Raw genomic sequence first — 19,827 nt, forward strand, 5'->3', positions numbered from 1 at the left:
CTTGCTCCAATGGTTGTCTCGTCAATAAAAAATTATTTTTAAATGTTCTGTGTGGATTAAAGGCCATGAATTTGGTCTTGTTCACATTAACTTCAAGGCCTTGCCCCAAACAGAAATCTTCAAAGATTAATAATGCCCGCTGGAGACCGCTGGGAGTCTTTACAATTAAGAGCGTATTGTCAGCGAACATTAAAATCGGGACTTTTACACCTGCTAGAGTGGGAGAATCTGTGTTCACCAATAGTAGCCTTTCAACTATTCCATTTCTATATAAAAAAAATAACGTGGGCGCCATGGCACACCCTTGTCGCACCCCTCTTTCAACTGGAAAATCAACGGTTGTCTTTCCCTGCCTTTCCCACCTAATCCTAGCATGATTATCCTCATGAAGCCTCTGGATTTAAGTTAATAGCTCAATGGGAAGACCGAGGTCTTATAACGTTACCCAGAGGCTAGGTCGAGGGACTAGGTCTAAAGCTGCCCTTAAATCAACAATAGCAGCATACAAGCTTCCTTTGCCTAGGGTCACCGTTTTCCAATAGAGTAGTGTGAAACGAAATACTTGGTCAATGGTGCTTATTGACTCTCTAAAACCCGCCTGGAAGGGGGCCTATATATTGTTATCCGCTATCCATAGTAAGACCCTATTTAAAATCATCCTCCCTACAATTTTCTGGATGGCGTCAATCAAACTAATTAGTCTACAGTTCCCAGGGAGGGACCTATCACCCTTCTTTAATACCGGAATTATTTCCACCCCTTTCCAGGAGCTTGGTATCTGTGCTCCCTGGGCCATAGCATTAGCAATCAGCAAAATATAACTCCCTCATTTGGTCTTATCATACAGGTACACATCAGCAGGGACCCCATCCGGACCCAATGCTTTTCCAGCTGCCACTGTACCAAGTGCTTGCTCCACATCTGTTCTATTAAAATAATTTTACTGATAATAAACTAGACTCAGGACTTCCCTATTCTTGTCCCCAGTATTAGAGGCATACTGGGGCCTAAAATACTCAACCCATTCTTCCTGTGAAACATTATTTTGCGGCTGCTCAGACTGTCCGCCTACCCCCATTTAATAATACCCCAGAACAATTTACTATTGTTCTGCACACTAGCTTCTAACAGGTCCTGCCATTTACGCTCATCCCATGACCGCTTGGCCCTAAGGATACTAGTTTTATAAATACACCTATTAGCACGCACAGTGTCCACTTTTCCTTCCTTTATAGCTTTCCCTAAAGCTATCCTTGCCTGCCTGCATTCCTTATTATACCATCTTGGAGGTCTAGGGGCTAAAGATTGACCAGGTCTGTGCTTTCTTTCAAAATAAGATCTCAAAATAGTAAAAAATGTATTATGCACAAGCGTTATTTCACCCAGGTCCTTGTTTCCGGACAAGATCTGCTCAAATTCGAGGATAGTACCATCACAATCTTTTTTAATACTTTCCAGAGTAGCAGGGTTCTCTAGTATAAGAGGCCATATTAGCCTTCTCATGTCATTAGACAACACAATGTCTGCAGCATGTGACTCCCTTGCCCTAGCAGGAATGGGTTCCATCTTCCACCACCTATGATTTACACAGAGGGGATTATGATCACTTTCTGGGAGGTTCCTTATCAACATGTCAGTGATGGTATGCCAGAAGCTCACACTAACAAGAATATAATTGATTCTGCTTTTGCTTTGCCCGTTATTAAATGTGTAAGTTCCCATTCTATCCTTCGGCATTCTACCATTAACCCCTTTACTGCTAAGGCATTACTCTTGTTTCTCATTTACTTTCCATTGAAATCAATGGAAAGTCCATGACGAGTTACCCTTGTCATTAGCGGCGAAGAGGTTAAGGGCCCTTAAACCCCTTTCCAGACAGATTGTATTGATCTGAATGACTATTTCCGTCCACCTTTTTATGGGTTTCAGCTCTAATTTGGAATTCCCCATAACATGTCTTCATCATCAGTAAGGTGCTCCTCTGTTTCAACCAGGGATTCAAAAGTAGAATTAAAATCACCCACTACAATAATGTGTGAGCTTGTTGAATGGAGATCAAAGAAATATACAAGCTCATCTAGACCCTGGGACTTGGCACCTCGAGTTCCCCTTACATAGGCATTATAAATGTCAATTAAACCTAAGGGACCTAAATCTATCCTCAATATCTGGATATCGCTGCTCCCAGAGGGTAATACCTTGATTTTGATACCTAATTCTTGACGTATCCAGATAGTTAGGCCACCCGCTGGTCGGCCATGTGTCCCTTTCAAGGCTGGAACATGGAAATTTAAATATCCTACACAAAATCGTGGTTCCAAAAGCCAGGTCTCTTGGAAAAGGCAAATGTCATAACCATTAATAAAAGTAAGCCAATCAGTTATAGCTAGTTTTGCATTCAATCCCGCAATATTCCACAAGAGTAGTGAACCACCAACCACAAACCCACTGGTATTAACTAAAGTATCAGTTTGGCTTGTGGGACTTAGAACATTTTGAGAAGGGGATATCTGCGAGGGGGAATCTATGTTGATGATGGGAGGATGGTGGATATTATCTTCCGTTACCAACTATTTAGGGTATAAAAATCATGGCTATTAGAACCAGTAAGCTCGGTCACTTCCTCCTCCTGTGATATCTGACCTGCACTAATACCGTGTGATCTTAATTCAGTTTCATCACTCAGTCAATCCACAAGTTCCAAAGTAGAACTTCCCGGTCTTATACCCATCAAATGGCCATAGCTCAACCGCCCAATATCACCCGGGCATGCCTTTCTTAACTGGATGGATGAATGTTCAGGTGGACTAGTCCTAAACTCAAGAGAAAACAGATTTTCCACCATTACCTTGCTCTGCAATGTCAGTTCAATACAGTCAACAGGTTTCATAGGGGAGGTGAACCTACGAGCTCTGACAATGCCATCTCTGATCATGGAGCGACAGCCCCAGACATGCAGAAGCCAATGAATGGCTTTATTTGTTAAAGAATCAGCACTTTCAAATCTACCATGTAAAGATAGTTTTGGTACATTAGTCATATAAATTTTGTTTTTGTGCTATTACTTACAATAGGATTCCCCCCTCGTGAGTTAATAGGTGGCCACGTTTCCCCACGTGCATACAAAGATAAATGATCTTTCGACCTAATCTCCCCCGGTGGGACCATACAACCCAAAACAGATCGTGCAGTATTATCTATATCTCTTGGCAATACACCATGCCTCCCGGACTTAACCATCTGGCTATATGTAGCCGCGGTTTTACACTGATCCATAGACTTCACAATGCTCATGGGATTATTCTGGGGTCCATTAGAGGTTGGTGGAATGGGGATAGTTGCTTTCGGGACAGAAACGGGAGTAGGAAAGGACGTACCCCCCCAGGGCCCCACCATGGTTGTTAATTTTTCATTCACAGCCTTCAAGGAAACTATCTCCTCCCTAAATGAGTAAACCACCCTCTCGAGATCATGAAAAGATTGCACTTGATTCATGGCGGGCTCGGTCACAATTACCCCTGAGTGATTAGCCAGCTCTACGTTAGCCTCCCTCGGGTTACTCATTAGGGGCGAGAATCAATTGGAGCACGGCACTAATGAGACGCACTCACGAGACTGTGCATCAGCTTTTGAAGGAAAACCTTCCTCTCCATTGGTATTATGGCCAGTATCCTCTTTCTCAGCCCCCCTAGAAGAACTGTCATTTATTTTTGTACAAAACATAGCCGGGATTGCCGGGGTCTTTGGAAAATTAGAATGCCCCTGAACACTATTTGCCATATGGGCAGAATCACTGGGCAAGGGGGCACCGCTTTCGGTCAGCAATATTTCCTCGCATTCCTCTACCAGAGTGCTAATGCGATTTAGGGCCCCCTCTGGGTCTTGTTGCTTGATCGCTCTTCTAGCTTTCTTCCCTTTACGAGGTTTCAAGGTGCTAGCTCCCTCCACTCCCCCAGCATTTCCCCCCATGAACTTTCTCTTGATTGTTACCTTGATCTATATAACCCAATACCAATTTACAACACAATGCGCAGAAAATTAGTGAAATGCTTGTTGGAAATTATAGGTAAAGCACCAAAGGCCAATGCATTAGGAACCCCAAACAAAGATTGCATTACTGAGTTTCAAAGATAAGAAAGGTGGCCGGGGCCGGCCTCCACCGGCCACTGACGGGCACAGACGGGCCCGCCCTTGGCCTGGGCTTCGCGCAACGCCCGTCCGCGCGCGTGCCGCGATGCGGGAATGCGCAGATAGTTAAATACTCCCCGGTAGTGAAAGGGGAGGGGCTGCCGGTCCTATCAAGTCCCCCACTGGCTCCTGGGGCTTTGACTCCTGCCCCCGAGTGATGCTGCTGGTTTGCCGCCAAACGCCGCGTCTCCCGCGAAGCGGGAGGCGCAAGGTGCTGAAATACTCCCCGGTAGTGAAAGGGGAGGGACTGCCGGTCCTGTCACGGCCCCGCTGGCTCCTGGGGCTTTGAGTCCTGCCCCCGAGAATACCTCATAGTACATTCACTTTAATCTTCAAAGTTTTGTCTGAAATTTACCATTTTTTGTGCTAGATACTGGTGCCTTTCTTAAACAGATTTATAACATCTATTGGCTCCAGTGTACCTGTTAATGTTTCTTGATGTCATTCATAATATACTAGCATTAATCATCATTAAGGCTTATACTGTGTTGAACACTTTCCAAGAGGTCAACAATTGAGTATTTTTTAACACAGTTATATGCTGCTTTCTTTGGCTAAATGGTGTTTGGAGAATAATTTCTTCCATTTCAATCAAGGGATTTTTCACCATGGACATTTGCTTCATCACCAGTTATGCGTGTCTTCACATGGGCGGGTGGGAGGAGATGGTACTCATTGCTGACCATAACACACTGTGGAATGATCATGTAATATGTTGGCTATGGTATACTGATGATTTATTTAGAGTTTGGAAGGGGACATTGGAGTGACCTGAATAATTTGTTGAGTGTATCAATTGTAATTCCATTAATTTAGACTTCATAGCACATATTAATAAAACACAGGTGGAAGTTCTGGATTTACAATTGTATCATAAACATAACAGAATTGTGACACAATGGCATAGAAAAGCAACTACTGGAAAACTCTATGCATCATGTGAAAAGCTTCCACCCTACACATCTCAAGACCAGAAATCCCTATGGGATGATGCTCTGACTCAAGAGGAATTGTAGCTCTGCAGAGGATGTAGAGATAGGCCAGGAAGAGGCCAACTCTAGATTTGTACAAACAGGATATCATAAGACCACATTGTATAATGCACTTCCAAAAGCCAACCAAAAGAGTAGGGCGGGCTGCTTTTCAACTGATGTCAAATAAAACTAAGATTCAACCACAAAATTGATCCTCAGGTTCAGTAAATAGGAGAGGGCACTAAGGGCCATTGTGAAGAGACACTGGTCTTTGGTCCAGGGAGGCTGTGTATTAAAGCCTACTTTGCTCAAGGCACCTTCCATTGCATTCAGAAACGATCACTCTATGAGGGATGCTTTAGTCAAGAGTAGTTCAGAATTGGTGGACAAGAAAAATTGGTTACAACCTAGAAAGGGCTTTGACAAGCGCAGCTCGTGCAAGGCTTGCAAATTTGGAAAATAGATCTGCTAATACACCACACCTTTTTGTGAGAGACCTAAAACAATCATGGGTGTATATACACTTGTAAAATCGAATATGCTGTGTATATATATCTTAGGTTGTAAGTTTAAATTGAAATCTGTAGGGAGCATAAAATTGCAGGTCGACAAAGGAATTGAACACATTTACGAGCAATTACCAATGTAGACCAATCCTATCTGGTTGCCCTCCTCTTTGGTCAACGTTATAACATCAATCCCAACTGCATATAAGATGTTGTTATTGATTCAGAGTGGTAATCGTTAGTGAATGCTAAGACAGCTGGAGACCAGATACATTTAGACTACAGAATTACGAATGGGTTCAATCAGGACTATGATTTCCAAACATTTCTATGAATTTTTCCCAATTGAATATTATTTGTATTTGAATGATTTTTATATTGGGAAAATAGCTGAGACACTTTCTATTTCCTATACTTTGTGCATAGTTTTCACTAGATGGCTGTGTATGATGGTGATGATTTCAGTCTAATGTGTAGAATCAAATATATATTTTTTATAACTCTGAATTTTTTCTGAGTTTGCCACTGAAATTCTGAGTTTTTATTATGGGGCTATTATTTGTTATGTTATTCGGATTATATGATTAGGTGGTTGGTTGGTATTTATTCTGTGGCCAGTTTATGTGCAATTAGAATTTGGGCAATACAATCATTTTTATAGCATAGGGCATTGCTTTCTCTTATTTAGGTTTAGTGTTATGTCACCATAATCATGAATGTTTAAAGGATGTATCCAGTGAGTCAGATGGATACCATACTAAATGGCAAAATTGAGGAATACCCAAATGCTGTAATGTAATTTTGCAAATGTAGCATTAAACAAAGCATTATAATGTCCAATTAGTAACACCAGAAACGTATAACGGATGATAACAGATTTAGGTTACAATATAAATCATTTGTTGATGGTACTACACTAATTTTAGGAATTATGGTGTGTTCAAAGGTGATCTTACCCCGTGGAAAAGCCTTTTTCAGGTAGTTCAAGAATCATGCTTGAGAGAAATCCCCCATAGTGTTAATGGAAGGTGCTCCAGAAGCAAAAATTAGAGCACATTTTCAGTAAATTCATGCTACCTTTCTCAGCCATATGAAAATGAAGTCTGACAGTTAATTCCCTTGTGTTCTACTGCCGCCTCCCAGAACAACTGAAGCACTAACAGTGTAACTTATGACAAATGTATGGCACACCGGGAGCCATGTTGATTGAATCAAACTGGTAAAACTTTAAACATTTAATTTAGAAAGGAACAAAATTAGGGGGTTCAGTTTGACATAGAAATTATACTTAGTGTTGTAGAAAGAAAAATTAGGACACATTTTAAGTGAGCTCGCAAAGAAAAATCTTCCTCTTCTATTTCATTACAGCATTCTAACATGGAGACTAAACCATGCACTTTCAACACATGATCACATGCAGACTGAAACATGCACTTTCAACTCCAGCAAAACTGCCAGTTAACTACCTAGTGATCAGCAGGTTTTACTCATTATACATGAGCAACTAGAGTGGTAACATTTTGAATTTATGCCAAAGGTACGTCACAAATGAACGCCATCTTGAGCGAATCAAAGTAGAATACTGAAATAATTTTCTACTGAGGATACTACAGTAAATGATGAAAATAAGGAGCTTCATAACAAATAAATCTCCCAAGATGGCCACCGGAGAAAAAAAGCCCACTTATAGCACAAATATCACCCAAATGTAGCTCAAGTGTAGCCCAATTACAAAAGTGTGCAAACCACTAAATTATTTTGTTTGTTTGGATTTTTATGGAGGGCAGACTTGACCCAAAGGTATAGGAGTGCTTTACGTGAGCATCAGGTGTATTACACAAGGACACATTCATTTTGGTTTTAGGCATGGGGAGATTAAGAGATTTGCCCAGAATCACAGGATGTCGAGCTGACACCGATACTTGAACCTGGTTCCCCAGTTGCAAAGTCTGCAGCTCTAGCTGTAACGCCACATCCTCTCTCTTAAGTGTAACATATCATCAAATGATCAACTAGATAAAACAAACACAAATATAGCAAATTGTTTAAAAGTGCTTTGCTGCTATATCCTCATTTTAGTTGTTTAGAGCACTAACCATGAATTCTATGGGAATAAGACACTTTCATGGAGGAGGGTGCAGAGGCGACCAGTTGACCATACTGTGCAGGTGGGAGGGGCAGTGGCAGCCCAACGGCCCATGGAGGACAGGGAAAAGGGGGAAGAGGGAACAAACCAGCCATGCAGTATTGGCAGGAGAGACTGTGGCAATATAAAAGACCATTGAGGGAAGTAGGAAGAGGGAGTGGCAGTACAATCATTCATGACAACAGACTCGAAAAGGCCATTTTTTTTATTTGTCTCCGGCCTAAAATCTCATCTTTTTCAATGAAAGTCAATGGAGAAAATCAATTCCCCATTCATGTGATTATCAAAATCAACAGCTTACCAAGTTCAAAATGTTGGCAAGTTTGGTACATTGGATCACGGAGGGCAGAAGGAATGGGGTAGGGACTCGGACTTGGATAAGAGAGGGCAGGAAGGAGATGGGCAGGGACAACAAACTGACCTTACAGGGAAGGCGTCAGAGTTTGCAGCAGGATGATACATCACACAGGGCGAGCAAGACGGCAGTGTAGCTAACAGACCTTGGAAAGCAATAGGAAGGGAACTGAGCCATGCACATGGACAGGAAAGAGGAAAGAGGAAAGAGACAGGGCAGCAAGCTGACCATAGCTGAGAGACAGAAGGGACAGTTGCAGCATAACAGACCATGAAGGGCAGGAGGGAGTGGGCCGGGTAAAGACAGCGGACCAAACAAGGAAGGAGGAAGGCGATATATCATGCATGTCAGGCGATATGTACTCCTGACATGTAAGGAGGGCAAGGGGCCTCCTTACATGTGGAGGCCCCTTGCCCTCCACATGTAAAATGGAGGGCAGGGGGCAAGAGGGCAGGGCAGGAGCAGCAAGATGACAATAGAGAGCAGGTGGGATAGGCACTGGAAGCATAACACACCATTGCAGGCAACAGTGAGACTAAAATACCATTCACATGGACAATGGAAGGAAGGTGGGAGGGGATAAGTGGCAGCATGCTGACCACACGGGGTATGTAGGAGGGGATGTGGCAGCACAGAAGATCATGCAAGGCAAGCAGGAGGGGTAGTGGAAGCACAATGGCCATGGTGGACACGAGGGAGGGGGCAGCAGCATACGCAAACGATAATGGATAATAGAGGGATGGGTAGGAGCTGAACACAGACAAAAGAGGGCAAGGGAAGGGACTTCATAACAGACCATGCAGGGCAAGCAGGAGGAGCAGTTGCAACACAAGGATCTATGACAGAATTTCGACAGACAGAATTTCGACCTACACAAATATCGGCGTAATTATATCGATAGCAAAAATATCGACGCCCTATGTACAACATGGTAAGTACCAAAATATCGAAAATTTAATATCGATGTAAAAAATATCGTTGTTAAATATATCGATTTTTTTTTATTTAAAATAACATAAAAAAACTGTAAATAATACATAATAATTACTTAAACATATTTAAATATATGTAATAATTGTTAAAAAAAATAATAATACATATTTAATTAAAAAAAAAAATCATATATAATATATAATTACTTAACAATAATTACTATTCCCACTCCAGTGGGTGCAACAGTAGGGAAAACTGACCCTGAACACTAAAAATACCCCTTTACCCAAAAACCTAAAACTGACCCTGAACCCTAAAAATACCCCTTTACCCATAAACTGAAAACTGACCCTGAACCCTAAAAATACCCCTTTACCAAAGAACTGAAAACTGACCCTGAACCCAAAGAATACCCCTTTACCCAAAAACTGAAAACTGACCCTGAACCCTAAAAATACCCCTTTACCCAAAAACTGAAAACTGACCCTGAACCCTAAAAATACCCCTTTACCCAAAAACTGAAAACTGACCCTGAACCCTAAAAATACCCCTTTACCCAAAAACTGAAAACTGACCCTGAACCCTAAAAATACCCCTTTACCCAAAAACTGAAAACTGACCCTGAACCCTAAAAATACCCCTTTACCCATAAACTGAAAACTGACCCTGAACCCTAAAAATACCCCTTTACCAAAGAACTGAAAACTGACCCTGAACCCTAAAAATACCCCTTTACCAAAGAACTGAAAACTGACCCTGAACCCAAAAAATACCCCTTTACCCAAAAACTGAAAACTGACCCTGAACCCTAAAAATACCCCTTTACCCAAAAACTGAAAACTGACCCTGAACCCTAAAAATACCCCTTTACCCAAAATTAATTAATATTACAAATAAATTACTTCCCACCCTATTCCCCTATAAACCCACAACCCGCTCCAGTAGTAAAACATATAATTTAGTTAAAAATACACATAAATTATCAATTAATTAATCAATTAATCAATTAAAATAAATCATTGCCAATTAATATTTAATTGCAAAATAAATTAATAATTGAAAAGTAATTATTTAATTACAAATAAATTACTTCCCACCCTATTCCCCTATAAACCCACAACCCGCTGTGGTAGTAAAACATAATTTAGTTAAAAATATACATAAATTATCAATTAATTAATCAATTAATCAATTTAAATAAATAATTGCCAATTAATATTTAATTGCAAAATAAATTAATCATTGAAAAATTAATTATTTAATTACAAATAAATTACTTCCCACCCTAGTCCCCTATAAACCCACAACCCGCTGTGGTAGTAAAACATATTATTTACTCTTATATATTTTTAAATTATAAAAACATATTAAACACATATTATAACAATTAATTTAAATACTTAACTTATATTTCTAACACATATTAGTAAATCGAAATTACTTACATCGATATATATGCTATCGATATTAGTAATTTCGATATTACTTACCTTAGGGTCGATATTCTGGCCATCGATATTCTGGACATCGATATTCTGTCCCATCGATATTAGCAACTCGATATAAGTGTAGGTCGAAATTAAAAACTCGATATTTTGACTGTTTACCGCAACACAACTGTCCATGGAGTGCAGAAGGGAGTGGCAGCAAAATGGACCATGGAGGACAGGTAGGAGCAGGTAGGAGAATAAGATGTAAACAAGCATACACAGGAGTATACGAACATGCATATTTTTCCTCGAAGATAATTTTTATGCAGCTGCTTCACAAGACAAGCAAAAGTGATTAGAACACAGCCGTGTAAGGACCTCAAAACAATTTGTCTAGGAAAATACAAGTTCACAATCTATGCATCCTTCAATTTCTTAAATGCAAACAGCATAATAATACTATGGTAGCACATATACAGTGATACTGAAAGTACATGTTTTTGCATTGAGACCTTTTTGGTACTGTACTGCTTTGTAAGTTCTATAGGTCATGAGTTTTAAAATATTGAATTGAACTTCTTGAGATATCACTATCAGAATTAACCTCGAGTGTTATTTGTTTTAGTAGGTAGAAGTACTGGTTGCATTATAGATAGATCCCTTACTTGAGTCATCAGACGAAATGTGTTTGCCTAATATTTTAGAACACATTTAACAAAATATTTAAAGATGGTGGTGTATGTAACTCAGAAGATCCTACATGATGTAGATTTCTTCCAATAAAATGCACATTTTAGCATTCAATGTGGTCACAATATTCTTATCCTTCAGGATGACACAAGTGTCTTGAAAATGCAGTTGTATCACTGAAGCACTCTCTCATATTTCTGATATTTTATGATTCATTGCTTGATTTGTCTTTGAAGTCCACAATGGAAGTCCAGTATTTTCACTCCCAAGAGAATTAAGATACCAAGGGTCTGTTTTAGAGTTTGGTGGCTGAGAACTTTATCACCAAACACTAAGGGCCTTATTTATGAAGGACTTGCGCCACCGGTGCGTCACTTTTTCCCATGTTAAAAGTGACGCACCGGTGGCGCAAGTCCTTCATAAATAAGGCCCTAAATTTGAAGACTTTTCTCAGGTAGCAGTTCCAGTCCAGAAAGACCTAATCATCTCATAGCCAATGAGATTTCCTCATCCAGGTCTTCACATCTTTGAGGAATCAATTGATTCATAAGCTAAGAGACTGCACATGTGTAGGGGAAAACAATACAGATTTGAATCCATGCAGAATCAAAATCAATTGAAAGGATTATGACGTTTTAGTGACTTCAATTCAATGTCTTTATTTGTATTGTGACGTTTAAAAGCAACACAATATGAGAGCAAAACCAGTCAGCTTTTAATGTAGTGATGTATGCTGCACAGGCACAAGCCCAATTCAAGAATTATCAAACTGGTATCTTGACAACGTGAAAGTGATGCCTGAGCTACGCTAATTAACCTCAGTTTAAACGATCACGTCCCACATAAATCTAGTGCATTCATCCAATGAAATTAGAGATCGCTGCCTCTCTTCAAGTGCTATTCTAAAATGCAGTGCACTGAAAGCACACAAACAGGGCACAATATTATTTATAGAAAGAACAGAAAATATTGGCAGCATTTACAGCTTTGCAGAACACATGCACCCTTTGTGGCTCTGCTCTCTGCTTCGTCATTTCCAACCTGTATCTGACTGTAGTTAAGCCAAACCATTTTAGAATTAAACAAGTATTTAAAATAAGCTCGACTGGGGTAGTTTCCTTCTAGATTCCTGTTATCTGCCATCAAGCTGGTTTAATAGCAGGCCTTCCTTGGCAATGCAAACATTTGGCTTTGCCAATAAATGCCCTTTACGTTAACAACAATGCAATATGAACTGATCCTCTTGCCTGAATTTTATATTCACTTGACGAACACTAGGATTGGAAATAAAAAATTGGAGGAATGCATTGCATCAGGTACCTTCAATCTATACAGTCTGTAACAGCATAAGCTCTTTCGGCTCTAAGTTACAAATGCATTCCCCTTTCAGGAGAATTTAGCCCTGATGTTTGCACCAAACAGTGATGTAAAACTAAGGGTGGGCGAAACTCGAAGAGTTTCATTTTGCGGAATTCCATGGAGTTATATAATAACTGTGAGATTCCGCAGAGCTCTGTGAGATGCGGAATTCGGAACGTCGTACTGTTTGTGCTGAATTGAAGCACTGGTAGCTTGTTCCGCACAGTAAAATCAGTGCAAACGGCACCACAAGGCGCGCCAGTGGGCGCTACTTCTTATGGCCATTCAAGTACATTTTCTACTCGAGTGGCAGATTTCTCAACACAAACGGTAGTGACCAGCTGCGACCGCCCCCATTAAGAACTCACACCAGGAGGCGTTCTTGAGGTCCATTTTCTCACTCGCCAACTTAACGTTAGTGAGGCACATGCGAGAAAAAGTCCGCCATGCGGCGGTTGGTGGAGTTTTCCTGGAACTCTGCGCTCCAAGCCGAGCACGGATTGGACAAACCTCGGCAAACTCCACAGGCGAAGAAGAGTTTACCACCCACCCCTATGCAAAAACAAAATTTGCAGTGACTCACCAGCTCAATAATGCAATTTGTGCATCGGCGATCAGTGCAAATGATAAGTATGAAAGGTTTGTGCACATGGTATTTTTAATCTAGTTGGTCGCTGTGAAGGTCAGTGCAAAAAGCATTGCACATCTGCAAATTTATATAATGTTATCACGAATTTTCACACATTGACGTTAGAGGCATTGGATTTATCACCATTTGGCAGCATTAGAAAAGCAGAATCGGTGATAAAATTAAACTTGTATGAACTAGAACTCCTTTGAATTTTCTTTAAAAATGTAATAGAATACATGTCAGCAGAAGAGACAGCTGCATCGCAGAACAACACATTCTGTTATTAAATAAAGGATTACTCAGAACACCAGACTCAAAGCCATCAGAGGTAAATAAAGGAGTCAGTGCCTCCTACCTTGGATATGTTACTCGATCGACTTGTTGAACGCCTGGGAGACTTTTCATTCTGGAAAACACAAAGTGATGAACAATTGACTGATTGTGATCTCTTGCCCATTTTAATGCCATTCTACTTTAATTACAAAACATTGATTCCTGTTATGACAAAGCAAATGTTGTTTCCAAAAATCCATGCCTATCTAAGTATAACACAGGCAAGAACAGCAACACTCCCAAAACCATCAGACATTTAATTTATTTTTTTGTTGATTATAACAGGCACATGTTTACACAGAAGTAACCTCAGGACTTATTATATTAACAACGCACACAAGCTGAGTCATCTTTATCTTTATTCAGATGCAATGTGGTAGCTTAGGCGATGTCTTTGCATAATACAGATCAAGTTAAAAGATTTCAATTGTGCCCCATTCACAAATGAAAGGTTAGGAAACAGGGGTGGCTCCTCCCTTAAAGTGGAGGAGTGTCGCCCCGTCCAGTAAAATGCCCCAAAAGCCCTAGAGATGAAAAATAAAATGGTAATAAAGTTAATGTATTCATTTTTGATTTTTCATCCTCCTCTTCCTCAAAGTGTGCATGTCCCTTTGGCTGTCCATCTTGTGACGGCCAGCCAGACATGCGCACTTTGAAAGCTTGACAGCTGGGTTAGACCAAGCATATGTCTCCAGTACCCGTGGGTGTGCTGAGAGAGGCCGCTCCCTTCAATCCATGCTAACAGCATGAGAGCTAGGATTGGTTTGGGGAATTGGCCAGGGCCCGCGCTGAACATCAAACTGCAGCAGGAGGACGAGATGCAGCAAGGAGGAGGCCTTGTCGCCCGTGTAAAGTAAGTGTATTTCATTTTTTATTATTCATTTGTGGCATACGCGATAGTGCACAGCTACTCACCATCCATTTGACCACCCCCCACTCCCCGTAGATGCCAGCCGCTACTGATAGGAAATGCATTTGACCGATGAACAAACTGCATTTTTGCCCTTTGTGAAATGCTTGCACTTTGCCTAACATGTGGGCTGGTGGGAAGGCAGGTCAATATCATATCAGTAGGCCCAGCCAGCAAAGTTCACAGATGTGGAATCCACCAAGGAAAAGAAGGCCCAGGAAGAACAGGGGAATATACAAGGCATAAAGGAGCCCCATTCAAAACCTGTTTTCCTTGTCAAGCATCATAGGAGTATGTCTTGGCACTACATAAGCACAGACACTCATGTTTTCTTTAACATTTATCGCCATATGGAAGGTACGCCCAAAACATGCCTCTTTCAAATTCTGAATTAGTATCCACTTGCAATCCCATTGTAAAAGTCGCTAAAACACTACCAACTCTTAAAATGGGATTGATACCTAGAAAACAAGATGTGGACTAACTGTTCAGTTCACAGAGGTGGTGCATAGTCAATGAGTTCCTGAGGGTGTTCCTTATGAATGGGCATGATAGTCCCAGAGCATCCTACTAGGAGAGGCCGGTCCCCCCTCCACAGAAAGATGGCTTTGGGTATGAACCTAAGCCCTTATCTTTCACTAATGTTCTCTCTTCGTTACAGGCATTCCTGGCATTCAGCCACACTGTCCCACTCCAGGAGCCCAAAAAGTCTTTCGGCCTCCCTGGGGTCTTCAGTCCTAATACAGCAGCCATTCCCGTGGCAAGTGAGGGGAAATGTGGATTCCTTTAGGCATAATTTGGACATATGGCCACCAGGGGAGGATAAACCCCCCTATTCTTTCTCCTATTGGCACAGACAAGATTTCTGCTTTCAAGGGAGGCAGAATAGGGAGTTTACCCCTTCTGTACCAGTCCATATGTTAAAACTTATCAAAAGAAATCCTAATTTTCTGTCAAATGCCAAGGGGAATGGCGGCAGTGTTTGTGCTCTTGGTCAGCCAGCAACAACTGAACCCTTCCAACTCTGGGCATTTCTCAAACTTAGCAACTCATGGTAATGCACGGTATTGTGACTTTCGCAGAATGTCATGTGAACATGACATTTTAGATCAAAATGCAATGTTACCTGTATTTACATGGCAGAAAACCTGGCCATATAACTAGCAAGTGGCCAATGTCTTTTCATCATGTTTACCCACCCTTCTCCTAATTGGAACCAATCAGAAATGTTACCATGTGAAGATCTCATTGACACCACCTTGATGAAACATGGTCACAATTTAGACATGATAGGCCCTCCCACACATGTGGAGAACCATTTTTGTTGGGAGAAGTGTGGGGACGCTCTGGGGTAGGACCTTTGTACATTACTGCAGATTACAGAACTTTCACTCACAGAAATGTAAGGGAAATCTGTGATTTTAGCCCACATTTGACATTTGCTGGGCATTTTCAGTAAGAAAACATAGTGGGATTGATGCAAACCACACCACTCCGAACTCCTCCAGGTGTCTAGCTATCAGAGATGTCTGTGGTTGGTAGTGTTGTCTGGGTGCAAGCTGACCATGCCCAAATATCACAGCTACCCACATAATCTGAAAGACTGAAATTCCAAGAAAAATATCTTATTGATGCTATGTCGAGTTTGGGGCAATTCCTGTCGCAATTGATAGGCCCAGCCATATAGTATGACACCAGATCTATTGGGAGAAGTATGGGAACTCTGAAAAGTAAAACATTTGTTAATATTTACTGCATTTCCTCCTTTTTTTGGCTTCTAAATGCAAGTCAGTGTGGAAGAAAGAACATATTTTGCAAACCATCCTCTGATTCACATGATATTCGAGGTAACCACAAATTTAAAGTTATACAAATAACTACAATTCTGAAACACAGATTCTTTGGCACCGTTCAGAAATGCAAGGCTTTCCTTCATACCAAGTTTCAATCATTAGATACGTTTCTAAACTGATGCTTGCTTAGTACATAATAAATAATAATTTTAAGCTGCAGCACAATTCTAGATATCACATGCTTTAGATGACCAACAAACAGAAATATCCCTGCAACCGGGAGTATGTCTGATGTAACAGTATGTCACTATTGTAAATTGGCCAATTGAGCAAATAAACGCAAATAAAAACAATCTTACCTATTTATAAATTGCTTATTTATTATAATATTTTTAAATTATTAATTTCTTTGTAAAAACCATGACTGCTCTATGCAACTGACTCCTTACTGAATTCCGAATTGTGTTAACTTATTTTAAATGTACGGCTTTCTTATTTCACACCCCTTTCCACCCACAAACTACAAGTAGGTAAAGACTTCAAAAATAAGAAATACTGTCTATCACATAGAAAATTTGCATAGCTGTGGTGAAAAAAATTCTATAACTGTCTGTTCTCACCAAATGTATTGTCACTGCTATGGCATGAATATATATATGGCATGGCAATGAAAATAAATGTGGCCCAATAAAACAGTATTTTAAGCAACTGATCTAATAAATACACTTTCATTCATTTAACATAGTTCAGAGATCAAATTTGAGTATATTATCACAGTACGGCTCAAGTTACAAAGCAACTACAGCTTCAGAGATTACAGGTAACAATAATTTTCTTCAGGGAAGACATTATCCTAATAGTCATGAGGTTTCTTCATTCAGGTTTTATCATGCTCTACATAGTTAACCTCTTGCATCCTGGTTATGATTAAAACAAGTATACATGAAAAAATGCCATGAGATAAAACATATATGCAGATGAGCAGAGTATATTATGATAGTTCTCACCATTGATAAGAGCGGAGAGGAGCATTGCATCTTAGCTGAGACTTCTCCTCCGTGAGTCATCGTTATAGTAATGAACATCCTATTGAATTCTATGCATCTAAGTTTATACTATGTGTATAATATATTTGGGCACCCGTTTGTAAAGAGTTCAGCATGCAAGCTGATTATTTGTCATGAGGATCTTATATATATATATATATATATATATATATATATCAATATATCCTTATGACAAATCATCAGCTTGCATGCTGAACTCTGTAAAGACGGGTGTCTAAATATGTGAAGGTGGATTCCTGATACGTTTACACCCCTAAAGAAGAGGCAGGCACTCGTAGGGTCACTGTTTCCGCCTTTATTATAGCAGACACATTTCAGCAAAATGTGCCTTTTGAAATGCTGGGTACTGATATACTCATTGCTTTTCAAATTGGAGGATAACAAATGGGCATCAAAAGAGGACTATGATGTCCTTGTCTCTAATACTGCATTTGTTGGCTGCCAGGCCATGATTGCATGTCTATTCCAGTTGAGAGTTTCGGCATCCTTCAATTAAAGGAATCGTCATATACAAAATTCACTCTCTCTGATGGCCTGTCTTGGAAACATCATGTCATGAGGCAGAACCTCCAGCAGAGGTGTATTACAGGGACCCTGATCAAAGAGCACAGAACTCATCAAGCAAGCAAACAACTGCCCCTCTTTGTATTTATGATCACAAGGAGTTGCGTGCAGCTTTATATGGGGCTGAACTCTGGGGGTTTGAATAGCTGGATGTGCTACTTGCGACCGATTGTAGGAAAAGCATAGTTATGCCCCTACTCTTTTGGTTACGTTTAAAAACTATCCCTGAGCTACACCCTCACGCTGCTGCCCTGGATGAGGTTTATGCGATTGACCGCCATAGGAAAATTGGCTGGCTGACAAAGGTGGAGTCTCTGGTGATTACTTTAGGGCTGGAAGGTGTTTGGGATACTAAAAATCCAGAATATTTACCTAGCAAAGCACTAATCAAGAAATGTGATTGGGACTGGGTGGCACAGTCCTTTATTTCTTATTCATCCCGGGCCATCTGACACTCGACTTTATGGAGTTTAAATTGGAAGGTGTTTTTGAGCAATATTTGGAGGCTATCACAAATCCGCAGGATAGGTAACTTTGCATGTAATTTAGATTCGGCTCCCTCCCTGTAAATACTTTTACTGCCTCCTGGCACCAGCCTCATCTGCATCGCAGCTCTGTCCAGGCTGGGCCCTCGCAGCCAAGTCTATCAGCCATATCATTTTCGCATGCCCTAAGTTTTGCCTGCTGTGATCCAGGTGGATAGCTTCTGTATGCAGACGGTTTGGTACCTGTTGCCACAGTAATGCTTTACGCAGCCTAAAATCTGACTCAAGTACACTAATTGTTTGTGCAGTTGCCAACTTACTGGGCAAAATATGGATCAGCAGGAGGTATGCAATGAATACGTAGTTGATGTAATTCCTTTTAACTCAATTCTCTTTAAATGTTTTTATCTATGTAGTTACTTTTAGCTTAGAACAGAGCCAGTTTTAGAACTGTATCCGCATGGCGGGTCATGCTGTTTAGTCTTTACTGGATACACTTATGCGGACATAGTTCCTAATTACCCTCCTAGCTTTCTTTTTACCTCTTTTATTATTGTCTACCAATTTTGCACAAGTTGGTCATTGATGAACTGAATTTATTGCCATTTGTATGTTTACATCTCCCTCTTTGCACAAAAGGCACTGGCACTTCTTGCTGTCCTTGTATCATTGCTTAGGATTATCACTTAAGATGGAACTCAATAGATTTCAGTTACTAGTTCTAGTGTGCTGGTTACAAATCGTGTGTACTGTATGCATTTGCACTTTTGTGGTTTTTATTCCATGCCTATGACTATTATGAAGTTTGGACTTTTACATCATGCAGCTACTGACTTTTTTATATATATATCGGACTCTTGAGGGTTGTTGCACTGCTGTACACAAACATTATCTAATTTGGTATTTGTAAATCTGCTGCTACTGAACCTTTCATGTTTTATCCTGTTTCTCTTGTACTGTATGCATAAGGCACCTTTATGGTGGCAATGGCCAAAATAAAGTTATTGACTGACAGATATATATATATATATATATATATATATATATATATATATATATATATATATATATATATATATATATTATCTCCTGGCGGTCGCCAGTAGGTATACATAGTTAGGATTTTTTCTCTATGGAACTTTTGAAAATTCTATGTCTAATAACTTTGGCGTTTGTGGACGGAATCGGCTGAAATTTTCAGGAAAATGGCACATTTTGTTTCTGAGCAGCCCCTGAAAATTTGGGGGGGTTCCGTCAAGGGGGGGCCGAGAAAAAAGGGGGGTCCCAAAACGCGTTTTTCCCATTCATTTTTCCATAGGGCCTTTGGCCTCACTTTTAGCTCGAACGGCTGAATGGATTTACACGAAACTTGGCAAAATTATAAAGACTGTTAGCCCGATGTGCTTTTGCTGGGTCTCAATATATGTGCTCCAGTGGATTTTGAGAAATTAACGTTTAAAAAA

General features: G+C 40.3%; 1 protein-coding gene across 2 annotated transcripts in view; it reads right to left on the reverse strand.

Moving 5' to 3' along the window:
* Nucleotides 1-19,827, reverse strand: part of MARCHF1 (membrane associated ring-CH-type finger 1) — a 1,592,900-nt gene that overhangs the window by 989,778 nt on the left and 583,295 nt on the right. For both annotated transcript variants that reach the window (XM_086962389.1, XM_086962390.1), the window contains exon 2: nt 13,568-13,618. In XM_086962389.1, coding sequence (XP_086818515.1) covers nt 13,568-13,618 — 51 coding nt within the window. The remainder of the gene's footprint in view (nt 1-13,567; nt 13,619-19,827) is intronic.

The sequence above is a fragment of the Lissotriton vulgaris genome, chromosome 3_1, assembly GCF_964263255.1.
Source record: "Lissotriton vulgaris chromosome 3_1, aLisVul1.2, whole genome shotgun sequence".
Classification (NCBI taxonomy): domain Eukaryota; kingdom Metazoa; phylum Chordata; class Amphibia; order Caudata; family Salamandridae; genus Lissotriton; species Lissotriton vulgaris.